Consider the following 20,355-nt stretch of genomic DNA (forward strand, 5'->3'; position numbering starts at 1 on the left):
ATGAGGCAGTGGGTCACGGCTCCACCCTATGGTCTTGTTCAGTGGAATCAACCACAAGGGTGGGGACATATGAGTAATTAAAGTTACTCACCGTAATGACTAGAGTACTCGTAGTCCATTGTCCCCTTTCCTCTGTCGGTCTCGCTCACCTTCCCCTGCTTGTTTGCCAGGGGCTAATATGCAATAAGTGTAGCCAGGTATCTAAGCGTCCGATGTATTCAAAGGGGACTGAATGAGGCGCCGGAGGGCGATGCCTCGGCGGGGCGTCCACATACCGGAGACTGCACTCCCGCGCGCTGTACTAAATTTAAAGACGAAGCTACATTTTTTGCTGCCATAGGTTCCAGTACCGTCTTCATGTTGGGGGGGGGGGCACCCATAAGGATGGAGGAAAAAGGACTATGAGTACTCTAGTCACTACCATGAATAACTTTAATTTCTCCCTAAGTAACTCCTTGGACACTATGTTAGTCCTTTAGCTTCCCGTACTTCAGGTTTTTCTCAGGGTAAGATGCCTGGACTCTTAGACAGCTTCTTCTCAGCTCCTGAAAGCTTGCATTTTCATCTCCTTCAGCTCTGCCCTCACAGCTTCTTTGGATCTCCTGGGCTTCTCTTCTTCCCAGGTTTCCTCCTCTCAGATGTATGACGCTGCCGCTGCACTTCCCCGGCGTAGTGTCAAAATTCTTCTCTGTTCTGCTCCAGTGGTTTTCTTCTTCTGGAGAAACCACATAAGTATAATTTTTGAAGATTACGCAGGTGTTTTAAATAACAATAACAAATATCAGCTTGTTGTTCATGATTTCTTCTCAGTAGGTGTTATAGGCTATAGGTGGGTTGTGTGATGAATCCAGTGGAGTCATCAATAATTAACCGGCCGTAACCTTCTCTCATGTGGCCAGGAGACGGCAGCTGCTAACTGATCCTGACTCTGGGGGAGGCTATATATGGGAGGATAACATTGGAGGAGAAAGCCTCAGGGGAGATGTCATGGCTTCATTGGATGAGAAATGGTATCCCCCATTTGCCCGTGAAAATGGCCCATTTATACCCAATACCCTTATGGCCATATCTCTATACCCCTGTTAGGGAAACTAGAAGCACCCTTTCACAAAGCTCCGTATATCAGACTTTCATCCGTGGTCTAAAAAGTGGAAGATCCAAGACAAACCTTTCCAGCTCTAATCATTCACCATGTAGAACTGGTATATAATTTGGAGCTATTGAAAGTGACTTTACAAGGAAGTTGCATCACCAGACAACAATGGAATCCTTTTCTCACAATCAACCAAATACTGGGACGGGAAGGAGGGGAAATACTGGGACGAGGAGGAGGGAAATAGGAATGCAGAATGAAAGGAGCCTCAAGCTCAATGAGTTTTCTAGTCGTTTTCAAAGTGTAACTGTACGCAGGAGATTAAAAGACCAGAGACCAAGTCAAGGCAGCTGCGTCTTGGAAGAAGATGTGTCCTTCATGTGTAAAGATCATGAGGCCTGGAAGCACGAAACCGTGTGGCAGAGCAGAGTGGCTCACCAAAACGGGGAAAATAGAATCGTTTGAGGTCGCGCCAGATGCACGCCCGAGGCAGTGGAAAAACCCCTGGCCGTCTGGCAACCCGAAAAAGCAAAGTTTTCCTTACCGGGAACTGGATTGTGACTGGCGTGCTGAGACGAAGCTGCTGAAAACGCCTGAATGAAGCACAAGCAGTCCAGGCAGTGCGCATTTACTGCTTGAGTGCAATCTGGGCCAGAAACGCTAACAAGAGCCGGTGATTAAGCCCAAACACTGTGGGGACCCAGGGACGTTACGCAAACTGTAATAATAAAGCCACCGAAGGAGATAAAGTAACGAGACAGAATGAGAAACAAGAAAGCAAGACCCCTAACCATATATAATTGTATGGAATACAAATATGTGGGGAAACCAAATCAAATGATGAATCGAGGAGATTTAATATACCAAACAGGGTGTGCACATCTGTGAAAGTAAAAGAGGGATAACGTATAATAAGAAGCCCTGGCAGTAGAGTAGACCAGGAAACACCTTGTGCTTTATAGTGCCCCTTATAGATATTCAATTAACCAAACAATAAATAAATGATCAGTGTAACTACAAGTAGTCCTGCATTGGCTTCCTGTTGATGCCAGCATCCACTTTCGGCTGCTGACATCACCCACAAAGGGGTTCTGGCCCACATTATTTAACAGAAGCTTTGACAAAAAAATGCAACATTAGAATGCGGAGGTTGAATAATTCAAATCGAATACAAATTCCCAAATGCAATCTTACCCAAGTTATTTAAAGTGCATTTTTCATGGCAGCTCCAAAGGCATGGAATAATATCCCACCTGAATTTAGAGATATCAATTCTATAGCAGTATTTAGAAAAGGAATCAAGACACTGCTGTTAAAATAAAAAGTTTTCTCATTGCCTATTTTCTGTTAGCCGATTTAAGATCTCGCTGACTATTTGTCGCGTCCTCACACCCCCAGGTTTTATGGTTGCGCTATAAAAATGAATAAAGTAAAGTATAGTTTATAGTGTGAGGGTCATAATAGAACTTTTGGACACAAGGAGGGTTTTGATTTCGATTTTGGTGGACTTTCTTGATGTTGGCTGTTTGTGCCCCTTCATTATTTCTTATTCTTCAAGATTGATCACTCTTAATGCATTCTTCCTGGATTCCATTATTTAAAGTAGGTGGGTGAGTGAGTTCTTGTGACTTTCGATGAAACCGCCATACCTCGTATTAAAAAAGGAGACAGTAACTCAGTGTGTCTTGCCTTCCTTCAGAAGTTCATGTCAGATTGCCATATTTCTTAAGCGATTCATCTTACTGGTTTTCTCTCCACCTAACGTTCAAGTTGGAGACAGGGTTTCATCAACTGAATCCCAGTCATGCTCTCAGCTACTCTGTCTTTCAGACAAGGGACATCAGAAAGATTAATGAGCTCTTCATAGGTTACACTAGTGCTCGTGTGTGCAAAGCCATTACCACCCAAGCTCTAAGTGGATCATGCTCTGCCTTTATGAGTGCTGCGATATGGCTGAGAGTGACGTGCCTGAAGGTCTCAGGGCCTTTGCCATCAGAGATCTTGTGGCCACTTCTGCTGTGAAGATTTCCCAGTTCTGAACACATTCACCAGGTGCTACTGCCTGGATTCCTTCTATGGGCAGGATGCCCGGTTTGGGTGGGTGGTGCTCTAGAGTTTTATGGTCTAGATGTTTTTCTCTTTGTCCTCTCTCCTCCTGGTATCTACTCTGCGATAGGAGCATATCTATCATGCGATAGGAGCATATCTAAGGTTAGGAATCTGTGGGAGGAAGGAATCTATTTGGAAAACAAATTACACACCTCAGTAAAGTTCTTTCTGATGGATGATCTACCTCCCATGATGGATAGCTTCTTCACGTCGTGATGTTTGTTCTTCTGTCCTGTATCTACTGGGTTCAAGGGTAAAAGGTGAGCTCTGGTTATGGGGCACCAATGGCTCCATATATACTTCCCCAGAGACATTGGGGCGCAGAGCCGCATGGTGAAAATATTTCAGAGGACAGGTGCACTCGAAGTTATGTATCCAAGCAGAGAAATCTGTGTGAGAAAACACTAATCCATCAGAAAGAACGTTAGCGAGAGGTAAGTAATTTGCTCATCTCACCAGCTTCTCAAAACCCACAATGCACAGATGGAAAAGGAAGCCGAACCCTGCCCAATTTAGTTAAACAAAAAGTCTTAATGTTGCTGAACACAAAGTATTATTAGCTGTTGTGACTCCAACATAAAAAGGCCTGCGTTCCTCCCTGCTGCGTCTGCCGTCTCCTACATGCCTCGCAGAGAAATAACACCTTGCTGCATAAGCAATGAATATTTAGCCGGATAACATTAACAAAAAGCAAAACTTAAGTCTCATCACAAGCTGTTAAAGCTATTATTTGGCACTAGGTGACACCCCGTTTAACATGGAGCATATTGTTAATAGTTATGGGATTTTATTGAATTAATGAGACCGTTATCATGTCGCAGCGTGTCTTGCTGAGTTAATTGAAACGGCACAGATTATATAAATGGTATTAATGAACTTTGACTGCCTGATGCCTCCGCTTTAATAAAGACTGCTTGGTGAGCTAAATGAGCGCATGCAGATAAAAGAGCGGGTTCAATTTTGTGAGCCTACAGGCTGTGGAGAAGAGGCGGCTCTCTGCTTCCTTTTGGCGACTGCCTTGCGCTTGTTTCAGTTCATGCCGTGTGCAATGTGGAGTCCCTGCGGGAGAGTGGGCGATGCACGGAGACCTGCACGGTGCTGGGCAGTAGCCTGGCGAGACGTACTAGATGGAGTCGGGTAGTGGAGACCAGTGAGGGAGTAAATGGAGCAGACAGGAAGTTACGACTGGAAAATACCAGGAGTTGAGACCTCATGGATGCCTGACTGCATGCAACACTGGGTCACAATATGGGCACTTTTTTTTGAATTTATTAAAGTCTGTGTATTCAGGTAAATTGTAAGGTTCGCAACTGGCCTCTTGTGACCTATGGAGTCTGATAAACTCCAGATCGTTTTATCCGCTGGTTGGATCAGTCTTTACATTGCAATCGCAAGGATCTTGCAGGCTTCCAATTTTAAGGCTCACTACCCTATACCTGATGGCAAACAATCGTGAAGTGAGCTCCCAAATGGGAATTACGTGTGTGTTAGGCCCCACAAGTGAGCGCCTGGAGACGACCCTTGGGTGGTAGTGGTGCGCGGTATAAATCACATAACATAACAAGTCTATAAAGCATATTGAATGCAATATGAGCCTCTAATCTCCTCCTCCTCTCTCTCCTTCGTCACATCCAGGACATTGCCAAGCAGTTCCACTTTCCACTCTTCCGTCTCAAATGAATTCTCCCTTTTCTTACTTTCCATCAGAAGCTCAATGTTACCAGAGCTCGGCTTCTCTCTAGGCTTGACTACTGCGGCAGCCTACTCTTGAATCTACCCTCTTCCTCTCTTCGACCTCTGCAGCTAATCTAGAATTGGGCAGCATGACTTATCCATGGCCCGAAGCACAGGGACCGCATCTCTCCTGTCCTAAAAAATCTACACTGGCTCCTGGTTGCTGCACGGATCAAATTCAAATCCCTCTGCATCATCCACAAGGCTGTCTGGGGCGGGTGTCCACACCATCTGCAACTTGCCATCACTAAATATTCTCCTAGTCCTCTCTGTATGTGCAGCGTTTCACTAAACAGAGGGCCGGAGGCCGATATCTTGCTTCAGCAGGATCCCTTTTGTGGAACAGTCCCCCCCCCTTCCTCTTCGTCTTGAGCCGGACCTTCTTAAATTCTGAAAGCTTTTCAAGACTTTCCTTTTCACTTGCTCCTTACCTTCTTCCCTCCTCTGCTAACCTCTGTCTCTACGATAGGTGTCCAGGGCCCTATTGTGTCCTCGGGCCCTTGCTTTCCCACACCCATTTACCTCAGCTTCTGCCTACACGCAGCACTTGCCTCGGACCCACCTGCCTACCCCCACTCTAGTCAATGCTCTGTAGCACTTACCCATGGGTCTTGCATCTGCTGCTCAACCCACGAGCACGGACATTCCAAAACTTAACCCCACTCCCGCCTCCCCTCTTCTCTCCCAGGACCTGCACGTTCTGAATACTCACAAGGTCTAGTAGGTTTGTCTTTTCCCTCCATTGTACATATTGTTTCAATCCCATGTTCCCTCCCTGTTGCCATGTGGGCGCTTTGAAACACAATTTACTTGATGTATAAGCGCCTAACAACTGCACAATAAATAAATCATGTGATGTTCGAATGGTCAGTTGTGGTTCTCGCTCATTCAAATGGTGGATTTGGTTGATGGCCCATTTTCTGGAAGAGTTGGCAAGCACTCATACAGTTCATTGCTACCCTATGCACATGGGAGAGAGTGAGACGAAGCTTTTTGACCATGGTTTACCATTGCCAACCATGGATCTTTGACAGCCCGTGGATAACCATGGTTTGTTGATAGACATGGGACCATAGACCTACATGAATAACCATGATCCGCAAATCATGGGCAACCACAGACAAACCATCAACAGTTCTGTGGTTTTATCAAAGTAAATGACATTTTTCATTTTTTTATGTGGGTTTTCGCCCATGTCCCCCCTTCACCCTATTACCACCCCTTCCTCCACACCCATAGCCCCCTGTAAATCCCCTAACCCTTATAAACATATAGGTTTTTAGTTCCCTATGAAGTAATTCTGTCAAATTAATTTATCACAGAGAAATTTACTTTGATTAAAACAACGGTATACGCGATCAACAGGCTATGGATAATGATGGTCTTATGTTGTCCATGGTACCATGTATACATTGTTGTCCCTGATCCTGAAGAGTTTGGATAAACATGGACATGAACATTTGAATGTCGTGCCATGTTTATTTCTTGATCAGGTTACCTGTGAATTTTCAACAATTTGTGATTTAATATTAAAACCATGTATAACCGTAGATGACCATGGTTAGTATTCGCCAGAAGACCACAGTTCCAAGAAGTATTGCTGATAGAAACAACCATTCTCCTATGACATTAACATGTCAACAATACCAGAGTATCCCATCCAGACAAATTGCAGGCAGATACCATGCATAAACATGGAAAGCAGACTTTTTATTTTTTTTATCACAGATCAGTTTTCCCTGTTAAGGCTGCATGGTGCAATTGCACATCTTTGAAGGAGTTTAGCAATTTAAGAATGACTGTGTTGCATAGTTAAAAGATGTTAACAGTGTTACACAGAAATGTACACTGCTAGACATCTTTGTCAATCCCCCAGTGCCGAGGGCGCCATCAGGGCCCGGAGGGACACTGCACAGGACCCCGACTGCACAGCTACGGACTCATCCCTGTCTCCCTCAGGTGAAGACCCATCACAGCGCCAGCGGCTTCGACTTCAAGCGACCAGCACCAACTCCTTCCTCTGTGGTGCCGTTGGCACCACAACACTGAGGTACTCTGCTGCCTATGGGAGTGTTAATGTTAAATATGGTAGAAATGTTATGACAAAGAAGGGGATTTTATTTCTTTTTTGGATAGAGCCTCTATGTCCAAGGGAATGTAATGATTTCCCTGATGAGTTATATGGAGAAGGTGAGGACCTGGCCTCCAACTTGCAGGAGGCCAGAAGACAGGACACCTCACTGGAGTTGGACATGTTGCCAACACTGAGTCCTGGAAACCACACGCTTTTTTCCAAACCATTAATGTAAGATGGTGACGAGTTGGGGGTTGTTGGGTTCAGTTCAACCATATGGCTATTTTGGATGATGCTCCTTAGAGACCTTACTGCCCGTCAACCTGTTTGTGAAGGCCCCAGTATTTGAAGTCTGGATAAAACCTGCTTTCGTTGATCAGAAATTGGCCAAGAAGCCCATACTGGCACCTTCACACCCAACCTTTCTGTCCACTCCTGCCTCTCCCGAAAGCCTGGTGGTTCAGGCCTCAGAGAAAATCTGAAAACCTCCTCTTTTCCCACCGTGCCTCCTGACGGAGCGTGAAAAAAGCTGGATGTCTGGGGGTAAGATTCTGGCAGTTCTTCTTTAGGTACTGATCAGTGATCTTGGGAGCTGCCGAATATCTGCCACCCGGAGATATGAAAGAGGATCTTAGTCCATGGCCCATGATGGGAAGGAGGTATCTTGACAGTTGCTTCAGTCTGGACCCGACATGGAAGGTGATGAGGAGGAACTCCAGCATGTGTACCTCTGGTTTCACCCAGGATTTCAGGCAAAACATGAAGGCTTCTGGCAAAAGGTGCTATAGAACATGTGCATGCTCTGAACAAGGAAGAGGCTGGTGTTGTCTATTTTCTGGTTTCCAAAGGAGGACAGGGGCTTGCGTCCAATACTGGGTCTCCGTCTCTTAACCCTGTACCTGCACAAAACCAAGATGGTTACTCTGGCTCAGATCCTCCAAGCCCTCTATCTTCAGGACTGCCTGGTATCACTGGATCTTCAAGATGCCTACTTCCATGTGCCGATTCACTTCAAGCACAGGAAGTACCTAAGATTTGTTGTGGGTCATTGCCACTACCAGTTCAATGTCCTGTTGTTCGGTCATTCTTCTGCACTCGGGGGTCTTGACCAAGAGGCTTGGAGCTGTTGCGACTCACCTCAGAAGCATCTGCATTCATGTTTTCCCTACCTGGACGACCGGCTCATCTGTGATTGCTCTCCAGACCAGGAAGTAGCACATATGTACTGTATGTGCAGCCTGTTGCCCAGATTTGGCATCTCCATGACCTTCAAGAAGTCTCATGATACACTGCACTAGGCCCTTGGTTTTATTGGAGTCATCTTGGCAAGGCTTCTTCCCTCCTCCTCCATCTTCAGGATGGTTCATGATCCCAGTCACAGATTTCTGCCCTCAGCCTTCCTGCGCAGGCCATGACTTACACTGTAGCCACGCACTACTGCGACAAGCAAGGTGGTGTAGGGTCCTGGCCTCTTTGCAGAGAAGCAATGTGACTGTGGTTCTGGGCTCAGGAGAACGTGTCTCTGATGGTGGTTCATCTTGCCAGAACCGAATATGTTATTGTGCATGCCTTGAGCAGACAGACTTAACCTCCCATGAATAGAAGCTCTGTCAGGAAGTCCTGGAGGAGTTTTCTCCCAATGGGCAAATCCTCAGGTGGACCTCTTCACTTCCACTGTGAACACTAGTTCTTCTGTTCTAGGGAATTTACTCAACAGGGAGTTTTACAGGAGGAACTGAAGGCATGGGGGATGTTTAATCTCCTCCATGTGCTCCTGCTGATCCATTTCATTCCACTGGTTCCTAGGAGGCTGCGCTTGTTTGTGTCGCATTGATTTTCATTGCTCTGGACTGGGCCCAGAGAATGTGCTACCCGGAGTTGCTGGGCATCTTCCCTCAGTCCTCTCTGGCACCTTCTGAGGAGGGTGGATCTACTTTGCAAGTTGGGGAGAGTTGGGTACTCAATCGGAACCTCTGCAGCCTGAATCTAGATGCTTGGCTAAATTAAACTGAAAGCTTGAGGTTATTCAGGTAGATGGTTCTGAAACCCCGGTCCACTAAATATTTTTCAATTTGTACCATTTGACATAAATGGGAATTAGCACCTCATCGAAAGCAGTATGCAGCAAAGGAGCATTGAATTATTGGTCAGACCTCTAAAAACAACCACTATCATACTATGATTGTAGACTCCTTGCCAAGCGCAGTATTCAGTGTACCTTTATTGAGAGAAACGTTCTTTTAACTCCTTTTCACTGTTATGTCCGATAGATTTGTAGAGAAATTAACTGAAAAATAAGACTCCTGTGTGGTGAAACGGAGGAAAGCAAATTAACTGGGTCTTGAGGATTGAAGAACTAATTTGGGAAATGTCTTCATTGTTTTGGTTTCTTGCAAAACGTAGTTTTGGTCTATTTGGCATAAGGATTTTGGCAAGTAATTCAACAATGCTGCTGCGCGTAGATAGAAGCATGTCAGCTATTCATGATGTGCAAAAGGTCTGGATCCCCAGAACACAGGCGAATCTGCGGTTTTAAATGTGACTGCAGCACTATAGCTTAAATCTATTATCCACGAAAGGGGGATTGTGTCAGGAATCGACTTAAGCAAAATTACTTAAAGGTGAGCCTCTGCTTGATGGAGAGCCTGTGCATCTGAGGGATTGGTGAGACAGATTGATGATGAGGTACTTGGACAACAAGTCTAGATCCTGTACTTTGAAAACCCTGCATAGATGATCTACTTCAAAGGTCCCAATCCTGCCTTTATAGGTCATTGCAACAGTGTAAGGTGTTTGCTGGTGGAAGTAACAGAAGTACTTGGTGTAGAACACTGATCTGAAAATGGCAAGATCACGAGACCACATATACATCTTCTCTTCAAATAAGAGCCTTCCTTTTGATGCCATTCTGCTTGTCCTGCATCAGCCAATGCAATGCACCCAAACAATTGTGCTACGTGACTGTCACTGAGAAGGAGCAATGGTCAATAGCCAGAATACAAATCTGTGTGCATCTGCATATATTAAGTACTAGAGACTTAAAAGGGTAATACGAGTTGTAAAGATGTTAACAAGCAGAGGACTTAATGAAGAAGCCGGAGGACTCCTGTTAGTAAGAGGAAAATGATTTGAAGTAGGAGATGTTGATGCATTGTGAGCCGTCAACTAGAATGATGAAAGCCAGTTCAGACCTTCCCCCAGAAGTAATATTGTGCCGGGCGGCTGATGAAGGGGTAGCAGAGGGATACCGAAGGCTGACAGCCGAGGCACTATTTATATCAGCAAAATGGTGGCGTTTGTCAAAGGCAATCAGCAAAAAATTCTGTCTGTTTTGTCCAAATTCAAAGTGAAAGGGATACAATGGACCATTAACGTAAACTGTACAAGCTGAATGGTGTCTAATGACGGTTCTTTTTAGGGGCGGCCCCTGGGAAACACTTTGCTGGTGCGGTTGCACAATTTCCTTAACTTTTCTGAGAGTGCGTAAACTTGTAAGAAATCCAATGTTTTTTTTTCTTTTCTTCGTGAGGTGAACCGTTCCTGGGACGGTCTCCCTCCCTGGGGACATTAGTTTCTTTTCCCCAGTCCTGCAAGCTGCAGAATGGAACAGCTGCCATAAACACTAATTATGAAGAGCCACCAAAAGGTCCTGCAGTGACTGACCACAGCAGGGGTGGATGCATTGGTTTTAACAAAATGATGCATTCGCCCAGTCTGTGGTGTGAGAAATCTGAGGGTATCTTCACACTTGCTCCCCCCTGGATCCTCTTCTCAGGTGGCCAGGGAAAGGCCATTGCTTTTGGATCCTGATCCTGGGGGTGGAGAAGTGAGGGAGGATCACCTGGGTGAAGGGTCCTTGAGGATTGGGAGTGGAGTGCCCACAGGTGAGACATGGTATCCCCTTTCCCTATTAAGGACCAACCTAACACTCTCCCGGTCTTTATAGGCTATTGTAAAACCTCTCCCCTCCTTTCCCCACATTTTACCTCTGACAGTACTGGGACGAGGAAGAGGTGGCTAGCAGTGATGACCATTAAAACCTAATTTCACCACTCTAGTACTGGGACGAAGAAGATGCCTGTAGAGTATCTTAAAGGATAGTCATGTCCCTTTAAATATAGTCGGACAAGCCCAATTGAGAATCCACACCTGCAACCTGTCAAGTGGTTACATGTGTATAAAGGGAGAGAGCCAAAGAACAGAGAGAGCAACAGGGAGGCCTGTGTGGGAGAGACCAGCAGGGGACCATTGACGCCGGCCGACATCCCAGAGGACCTGGGGACCCCAGGGTGAGCTGGGCCGTTAGGCTGCCAAAGGTGTTGGCGCCTCTTTGGTGGAGACAGAGAGCAGCTGGTGCTGTGAGCGAGCAAGAACGAAGGAAGGACGCCGTTGTCCGTGCCAAAGAAGCAGAGCTGCCAGCGTGTGCTGGAAAGCACCCAGTGTGTGAGCGGAGGCCGGCCTGCTGACCTGAGACGCGGAAAGGTAGCAGCAGGAGCCGCCGAAAGTGGAAAGCCAAGGACCAGTGAGTGTCGGTGAAAGTCACTCAGTGCCAGGGCGCACCTGGAGGGCTGCTCATAAATAACGACGTACTGTATGAATGAAAACTTGCATATTGAATACCAAACCGAATGAAAACCTGAAACCAATCAAAAGTAAGCATATTGAACACTGAACTGAATGAAACTTTAAGGGCAGAGTTAATAGCAGATGAAAGCCGAAAGGGAAAGTGCCCATTTGAAAGCAACCTATGGAAAACATCGCTAGTGTGAAAGAGTGCATCAGAAAGGGGGGCATGAACAAGACCACCACAAAGTGAATGTTATGAATGGAAACAGTGCGGCAAGGCCAAAGGCTGCCAAGAGGTGTGTTACACGTTATGGCAAAGCCAAGAGGCTAACCTGGAGAAGCCAGGAGAGGTGTGAAACTGGACATTGAGCCAAGAAGCCGACAAAGAGAAGCTAATTGAATGTGAATCTGTACACAGTGGCAAGTACAGAAGAACCTGTATAAGCTGAAGAACCTAGAGTTCCTGGTTGCGTGACCTGTGATGGGTGGACTGTGTGGTCTAACAGCTAGCTATGCCTAGACCAGTGAGCCCTAAATTGGGAAAGTCAGAGACATTGTGAAACAAACCAAGGAGAAGCACTGAAAGTGAACTCGTGATGCAATCCAGAATGTTTGTTGATCTCTGAAAAACTGAAACAAATGCCAGTTGCTACGTTGAAGTCTTGCAGAAGGGAACCCTGAGACTTGATGAACTGCAAATGCTGTCTTGTGGAAATAGCCTCTAGAGCCTTTTCTTTTCTTTTTTTTTAAACATATTTTTATTGGTTTCATTCGTAGTCAAATTACAGAAAACAAACAGTATCCCCAACTCCCCCCCCCCCCACCTCCCATCCCACCCCCTTCTGGAAGAGGTATCATTATCTAATGTCCTCGGGATCGCTTATGAGGTGAACAAGTCCGTAATTCTTGGAGTGCGGGCACCATTGGACCATATAGTCTGATTGGAGATAGTCTATTACTCCACCCCATCCTTTTGTGAAGGAGCCTTGCGTTCCTTGTAGATTATGTGTAATCTTTTCCATTGTCAAATGGGACCATACCTTTTGTAACCAAGTAAATAGCTTAGGAGGGTCTTGTTTCTTCCATCCCTGTGCAATTGTGGCCCAGGCCGCGATGACCAGGCCCATGATACTTCTCCATTGCGCCTTAGTGAGTGTTTTGGCATGTTTCCCCCAAAATCCACAAAGCCAGATCATCTCGTTGAATTGATCCGCTTCTGGAAACATCTTTTTCATTTCACATATTACTTCAGACCAGAAGCCTTTAACCTTTGGGCAGTCCCACCAAATGTGTCTCCACGTGCCTGTGTCTGTACAGCCCCTCCAGCAAAGGTTTGAGTATGCAGGTACATGCTTTTTAGCCGCTCTGGGGTGTAGTGCCATTGTGTTTCTACTTTGATCCACATTTCACTGGTCTGGGCGGCTCGTGTTAGTTTGGGGATGTCAGCCCATAGCGACTGCCACTGTTGTGTCGTGATATCTTCTCCCAATGTCTTTTTTCATTTTTTCATGTATGCCCATTTTATGCCTTCTTCCTGCGTATTTATGAATTTATAGAGAGTGGAGACTAGTTTTCTGTCTCCTGAGTTGGTAAGGAGAAATGTTTCAAAGGCGGTATGTTCCCTGTTCGCCGTCTGCGCAATCTCTGGCGTTGTCAGCCAGTGTCTGAGCTGTTGCTGTTTGTATCTTTCCACATTTGTGAGATTCCAAAATGACTTAGTCAGCGAAGGATCTCACCTCCTTATCCTTGTACATTTCCCCGATTTTCCTACATCCTGCCTCCTCCCAGTTCTCAAATGCGCCGTGCTCTAGCCCCGGTGGAAATTGCGGGTTCCTGCAAATTGGAGTGAACGGTGCCGTTGCCGTGGTAATTTTACCTTTTCTTGTTTGCTCATCCCAGGCTTTCAGCGTGGCCTTCATGATCTCGCTGATGCGCAAGTTTGGGTGCCTGTGCTGCTTTAGTTTCCATAGGAGGTCTTCCAGCAGTGTCCTTGCGACCGCCCTGTCCTGGGTCACCCAGATCGTTCGCTGGTCGTCCCCCAGCCATTCTTTCAGGATCCATAGTTGCGCCGCATGGTAGTAGTTCCTGAAGTGTGGGAGCGCTAGGCCCCCTTCCCTGATGTGAGAAGTAGGAACTGTTCTGGCTACTCTTGGGGGTTTCCCGTTCCATATGAATGAGGAGACTGTCTTTGCCAGTGTTCTGAAGAATGATTTAGGGATCAAAATCGGGAGGGATTGAAAGTTATACAGCATTTTAGGAAGGATGTTCATTTTTATCGATTGGATCCTTCCCCACCATGAGATATGTAGGGGACTCCACCGCGCAAGATCTTTTTTAACTCTGGAGAGGAGTGGGGGGTAGTTCCTTTTGTGTAATGCCTCAACCTTGTGTGTGAGAGTTATGCCCAGGTATTTGAAACTTTCCTCCGCTACTTTTAAGCCCCATAGCCCTGCATCCCTGTTCAGTGTCTCTACTCCCGGCTAAGCTTAGGATTTCCGATTTCCCCTTATTTATTTTTAGGCCCGATATGTTCCCAAATGACTCGAGTAGTTGGATTGCCCCGGGGATAGAGAGGTTGGGATTATCGAGTGCTAATAACATGTCATCCGCATAAGCGATTACCTTATGTTGTCTACCCGCCATCTCAATCCCCCTGATTTGGTCCGATTCCCTTATTTTAATAAACAGTGGTTCCAGGAATAGTGCGTATAGGAGCGGGGAAAGCGGGCAGCCCTGTTTCGTTCCCCTAGGGATCTTCACCCTCTCCGTGATTTCCCCATTTACTGCTATTCTTACCGAGGGGGAGGAGTAATTGGCCTTGATCATGTTAATATATTGGTCCCCAAATCCCATGTGGGCCAGCGTTTTGAAGAGCATGGACCATTCTACACGGATAAAAGACTTTTCGGCATCTAGTGACAGTAGCACTGCTGGGGTGCGGGATATGCTTATTTTTTCTATTAAGTGTATTAGCCTTCTCATGTTGTCATGTGTCTGCCTCCCTGGAATGAATCCTGATTGATCTGGGTTAATTAAGGAGGGTAGCAGCGGGGATAGCCTGGCTGCCAGGATTTTGTATATATTTTTGAGTCCAGGTTTATCAGGGCAATATGTCTGTACGAGCTCAGGAGGGAGGGGTCTTTTCCTTGTTTGTGGAATACCAATACTTTAGCCTCATTCATGGATGGGGTAACGTTCCCACTGTCTCTAAAGGAGTTTAGTAATCTTGTGAGGATGGGGTGTGAGGAGGTCTTCATATTTTTTATAGAATGTGGCTGTAAAGCCATCCGGGCCTGGTGCCTTGTTGAGTGGAAGATCCTTTATAGCCTTCTTCACCTCACTTTCCGTTATCTGGGCATCTAGTTCCGATCTGGCTTCTTCCAATATCTTCGGGAAGGGGATTGATGCCAGAAATCTATTTTGGTCTGCTTCGACTGGGTGCTCTGTTGCATATAGATTCTGATAGAACTCCCTGAATGAGTCCCCAATATCTTCGGTGCATGTCAGCAAGTCACCTTGTGCAGTTTTGATGTTCCGGATGGTCATTGATTTTTGCTTCGAGGAGAGTAATCGAGCTAGATATCGGTCTGCCTTGTTGGCTTTTATGTAGTATTTCTGTTTGAGGTATAGCAGGGATCTCTGCGCCTTTTTGTTACGGAGGAGTTTGAGTTGCCCCTCTGTGTGTTTCAATGTCCTCTTTAACTCTCTGGTGGGGTTTGCCACTAGTTCTTCACGGATATCCGACAGTTTCTTTTCCAGTTCACTTTCCCATAGCCGGCTTTGTTTGTCCCTTGTTGCTTTCAGGGCTATCAAGTGACCCCTGATTACCGCCTTGAACGCCTCCCATACAGTGCCCAGGGAGACCTCCCCTGTATCATTGTGTTTGAAAAATTCAACTATCTTGTCTCTTATGGATTCTCCCATCACTGGATCTGCTAGCACCTCCTGCGGGAGCTTCCATCTCCATATCCCCCTCCCTATCCGTGGGATTGTCAATTCCATCCAGAGGGGTGCATGGTCTGATAAGGAAATGGGGCCTATCTCCATGTCTTGGATTTTACCCAGTGTCCCCACTGATACCCAAAAGTAGTCGATTCTTGACATCGTATTGTGCACGTGCGAGTAGTAGGTGTATCCCTTGGTTTGACCTTTCTGTTCCCTCCATGCATCACATAGTGCCATACTCTCCATTCGTCGTTTAAGGCGCTCAGATGGGGCATTTTGGTGGTGAAGTCCCCCGTGCTCCGGTCTATCTGGGGGTGCCAGGCCATATTAAGGTCTCCTCCTATAATTATCTCATCTTTCGCGTACCCCTCTAGCCTCCCCATAGTGTCTCTCACGAAGCTGTCTTGGCCTGTGTTTGGGGCGTAAATAGATGCCAGTGTCAGCGTGGCGTTGTGTAATTTAACATTGACGAAGGCGAATCTTCCTTCCTTATCAGATTGTTTGTCTATCACAGTTGCTTCCAAGCTCCCTTTTACTGCGATCATCACCCCCGCCCGTTTCTCAGTTGCGTTGAATTGTGCGATTATATCGTAGCCTTTGAGGCATATTTTCCCCCTATCCTGGGCTTTGATGTGAGTCTCCTGGAACAGTAGCACTTCCGCCTTTTCCTTCCTTAACATGTTTTCTACTTTTTTCCTCTTCACTGGGGAGTTCAAGCCCCTTACATTCCAGGTTACAAGTCTTATCTTCCCCATTTCAGCTACCATTTCTGGGTGCTCCTTTTGCCCGTGCTGTATATTCCCTTTTCTCTTCCGGATATTCCTCCCTAACACCCCTCCACCCCGAATTGCCCAACTGATCCCCAACCATTAACTTTAGTCCAACTTTGTTCCCGAGGAGGGCCCGGGTACCTAAGGTTGCTCTGGCATTCCGCCACTCGCTCCCTGCCCGCTGTAGTCTCGAGGCTAACTTTGCGGGGAGTCCTAAACCCCGCACCATCCCCTGGCCTTAATGTGAGTCGTTCCCATACCTCACTGGGCCAACGGAATCTATCAAGTATGAATCCTTCATAGGGTTCTGTTCCGCAAACAGTGTTCAGCCACGGGACCCTGAACCTTTTTTTGGCTTAGCAGAGTCACGTCCTCTATTCAGTTGTGTTTGACATATCGTTTCCTTTTCCAAATCGCTTCCTTTTCTGGCGGACCCTTTGCCACCCTCTGGGTCCGTTTTGCTGTTCCCTCTTCGATTTCTCATTTCTGGTTGCTGCCTCCCCTGTCTGGATGTTCATGATGCTTAGCCCCTCTTCCTTGGTGGATACCCTCCTTTGCTTTCCATCCCAGTCGAACACCATACCAAAAGGGGAATGTCCATTTATATTTTATCTCTCTCGTGACCAGTTCCCTGATGAGTGGGGCCATTCCTCTTCTCTTTAGGAGTGTCACTGCAGAAAGGTCTTGGAATAGCTGAATGTCCGCCCCGTTCATCCTGATTTTATCTAGCTGCCTCGCTCTCCGTAGTATGAGTTATTTTTGCGGGTAGGAAGAAAAAGCCGCCAGCACATCCCTGGGTCTCTCCCCTGGTGCCCCAGTGCGTTTCGGGCCACTCTATGAATGCGGTCAATCCCAATAACCTCAGTGTCTTGTGCCCCTATGATATCCCTGAAGACATCCTGCACCGCATTCCTTAGGTCCTTGACCAAGACCGATTCTGCCATGTTTTTTATGCGAATATTCGATCTGCGTGACCTATTTTCTAGGTCTTCACATTGTATTTCCAGATTGTGGGTCAGGCGGACTAAATGTTCCTGTGTTTCGCTATTTTGTAAGGCCTCCTCCTCTGCATTTTGCACTATTTTTTCCAAGGTGTCTGTCCTTTCTCCAGGTTGGAAATGTCGTGTTTGACTTCTTGGATTACTTACTGCATGTCGTGTTTGATTGCGGCGAATTGTTCCTGCACTGTCGACATAATCTTGTCTTGGAGCTCTACGAACCAGGCGCGCATATCATCTTTTGTTGGGGGCAGGTTGCTGGAGGTAGTGTGGCCTGCGTTCGGTGTCGGCAAGGTTGGATCTTCCTGCGATCTACCTCTAGTCGTCACTGGTGTCTCCGCTGCCCACATCTGTATGATGCTGGAGTCCTGTTTGGAGGGTTGCAGGTTCTGTTGGGCTCCCCCTCCCTTCCCTTTCGCTTTAGAAAATGCCCCCGCCGGGAGCTGTACCCTGGTCTTCCACCCAGTGGTGGGTGGCGTTGTGGCACGCCCTAATGTGGGGACCCTTATAATGTCCTGCTGCGTGCTTCGCACCAGTTTTTACTGCTGTTGGTAGTAGCGGAGGGGGGGTATCCTCTCTTTCGTACCTCTGTCCACTGACCAGCCCCCGTTTATGCTTTGTGTGAGGGTGGGGGTGGTATGAGTTCCCCTCGTTGCATATGTTGTTGCCAGGCCTCCACTGGTGCCTGCTTCCAGTCGTGGCCGTGTAAGGGGTTTTGAGTGGCCACCACCAGGTCCGTTTGCCGCTTTGCCGGGGTCGTGGGGAAGCCTCACCTTATGGTCCACCGTTCCGGGGACTTCCGCTGGTGTGATCGAAATTTTGCCTGCCTCTCCGCCTCCGGATCCGTTATGATTCGGAAGGCGCGGAGTCCGCCCCCGCGGGCAGCCGATTCAGCGTTCGCCCCGACGGGCTCTGCGGTGCGTGGACTCCCGGCTTGTGTCCCCGGTCCTGCTCGGAGCGTATGGCTTGCCTCCGCTGTGTGTCGCTGGGGGCGGGTGTCCGCTTCACCTTGCTCCACTGCCTCGATGCACCGCAGCCCCAAGCTCCAGGCTGCGTGGGACGACTCTGAGTTGCGGTGGGGGAGGAGCGCTCCCCTGCGCGGCGTCGGCGAATGTCGAGCCACGGGGAAAACACCTCTCGTGTACGTCCTGGGTCTTTAAGTGATGCTGGGTGCTTAGTGTTGGAGCCGACACCCTCCGGTTCATTGCCTTGTGTGGTGCTGATGTGTGGCCCGGCGGGAGCGAGACTCACTCACGTCTCCCTGCTCCGGCGGCCATCTTGGAATCTTTCTTTTCTTTTTTAACAGTAGTACCCCGAGGATTGTGTGGAACTGCATTGCCTTGAACCTGGCAATGGCAATCTGAGACCTTTGTGGAACTTTCTTGAACTTCGGGATGGGGAGCAGAAAAGGAAGCTAAGAGCTGGAAGAGGCTCCGAAGTTTGTGTTGATCACTATTTCATTTATTATTGATATCCCTACACATTTTTTAGATTTAGTTGGGAGGGCAAGGATAGGTTTTGGACACAGACAGACTTTTAAGTTGAACTCTTTGACTCAGACTGTCCTTGGTTTTGTTCAGGTAAGGAAATCACACCTTGGCATAGGACAAGTTAGGCCTTCTACCATCCTGATATTTTATTTCAAACTTTGAATCTGTTGCTTGTGTCTTGCTTCATGATGCCTTCACAAAGGCCTCTGTCTGCTTCATTGTAGTGCTTTTGGCCACTTTGTCAGCTTGTGGAAGAGACAGATTAGGAATGTGTACTGAAAGATCACAACTCCAGGTTGCTGAAGCATAGCGGGTCATTCAGAGTTAAAACAATGATTGCCTATGACCAAACAGTTTTTGTCGAAAGATGTTTCTTGCTTTCCTGTCCTTGCTTTATACAATCATAGACAATAATAATCCATGTTGTAAATCCAGACACTCGCCAACAATCTGCTGTAATACTGCGAGGCTATTATTGGATGCATGTAGCAATGTAGCACTTTTACAGGGGATGTTCACTTGCTATGAAGTTTAAGAAACTGACTGGTGCGGCAGGTGTGTTCCTTCCCTCTCTTCTAAACCTCTGCTTTCTTAATTTCTTAAGGGCATGCACGAGTTATTGGCACCTATCCTCTTCATCCTACATTGTGACCACCAGGCCTTTCAGCATGCCAGCGAATCAGCCAGTCCAAGGTGAGCTTTTTGTATCAGCAGTTTATGCCAAGACACCCACGCCTTCTTACATAGAGGAGAGTTTCACCTTGATCAGCAATTGGTACAGTCACCTATAGTAGTAGAGTATTGTATTCTATTGTAGTCATTTATATAGCGCCATTTTCCCATTTGTATGGCCTCAGTGCGCTTTGTGGTTGGAGTGCCCTTGGGGACCGAAGTCCAGGGATGCGAAAATGTTCTAAGAGAAGACTTTACAGTGCGTGTGTGCATTCTGCCGGGATTAGCATTTAAGGGGTGGGTGGTGGGGGGGCTGGCCAGGCTCCAGTAAGCAACCAAAGAGGTCAGGTATGTGAGTAGGTGCTATGCGTGGAGGGAGGAGATAGTCACATAGTATAGTAATTTATTAAGTGTAGTAATGCAATAGGTATAGTGACATGGTTGGAATAGTCCCATACTCGGTATAGTTACGTAGTATAGCCAGAGTTAGCATAGTCATGCAGAGCGTATAGTCACATAGCTAACTACATGAGCATAGTTACTATAGTCCTATACGCTCAATAGTTACATTGTGTTACCAAGCATCCTAGAGATTTCTCATTCTGTAATACTTTGCTTTACAAGAGCTATGTTTCCTTCATTCAATATTTTAAGCAGAAGAATTAGAGTAGACCAGAAGTCCGTGTATTTTCTTGTTTTAGTTTGTCTGAATGTTGTAACCCACACATGCGATCTTAAGAGCAGATCTTCAGAGGAGATCCCTTCAATGAGCAGTTGAGGCGGAATCTAGTTCATGCAAAGTTTGAAGTATGAACCTGCCTCTGTGCATGGCCACCTAAAGCAGAAGTCCAAGCAAGATAGAGCAAGGACCGGCGATCCCTGTGGATCAAGAGACAGTGCCGGC

At 46.9% G+C, this 20,355-nt stretch overlaps 1 protein-coding gene across 7 annotated transcripts in view; it reads left to right on the forward strand.

The window, feature by feature from the left end:
• The window catches only part of TBC1D5 (TBC1 domain family member 5), a 2,783,701-nt gene that overhangs the window by 1,747,826 nt on the left and 1,015,520 nt on the right, over positions 1-20,355 (forward strand). For all 7 annotated transcript variants that reach the window (XM_069648897.1, XM_069648892.1, XM_069648893.1 and 4 more), the window contains one exon: positions 19,384-19,472. In XM_069648897.1, coding sequence (XP_069504998.1) covers positions 19,384-19,472 — 89 coding nt within the window. The remainder of the gene's footprint in view (positions 1-19,383; positions 19,473-20,355) is intronic.

Source organism: Ambystoma mexicanum, chromosome 2q (assembly GCF_040938575.1).
Source record: "Ambystoma mexicanum isolate Mex_15411 chromosome 2q, UKY_AmexF1_1, whole genome shotgun sequence".
NCBI classification, from domain to species: domain Eukaryota; kingdom Metazoa; phylum Chordata; class Amphibia; order Caudata; family Ambystomatidae; genus Ambystoma; species Ambystoma mexicanum.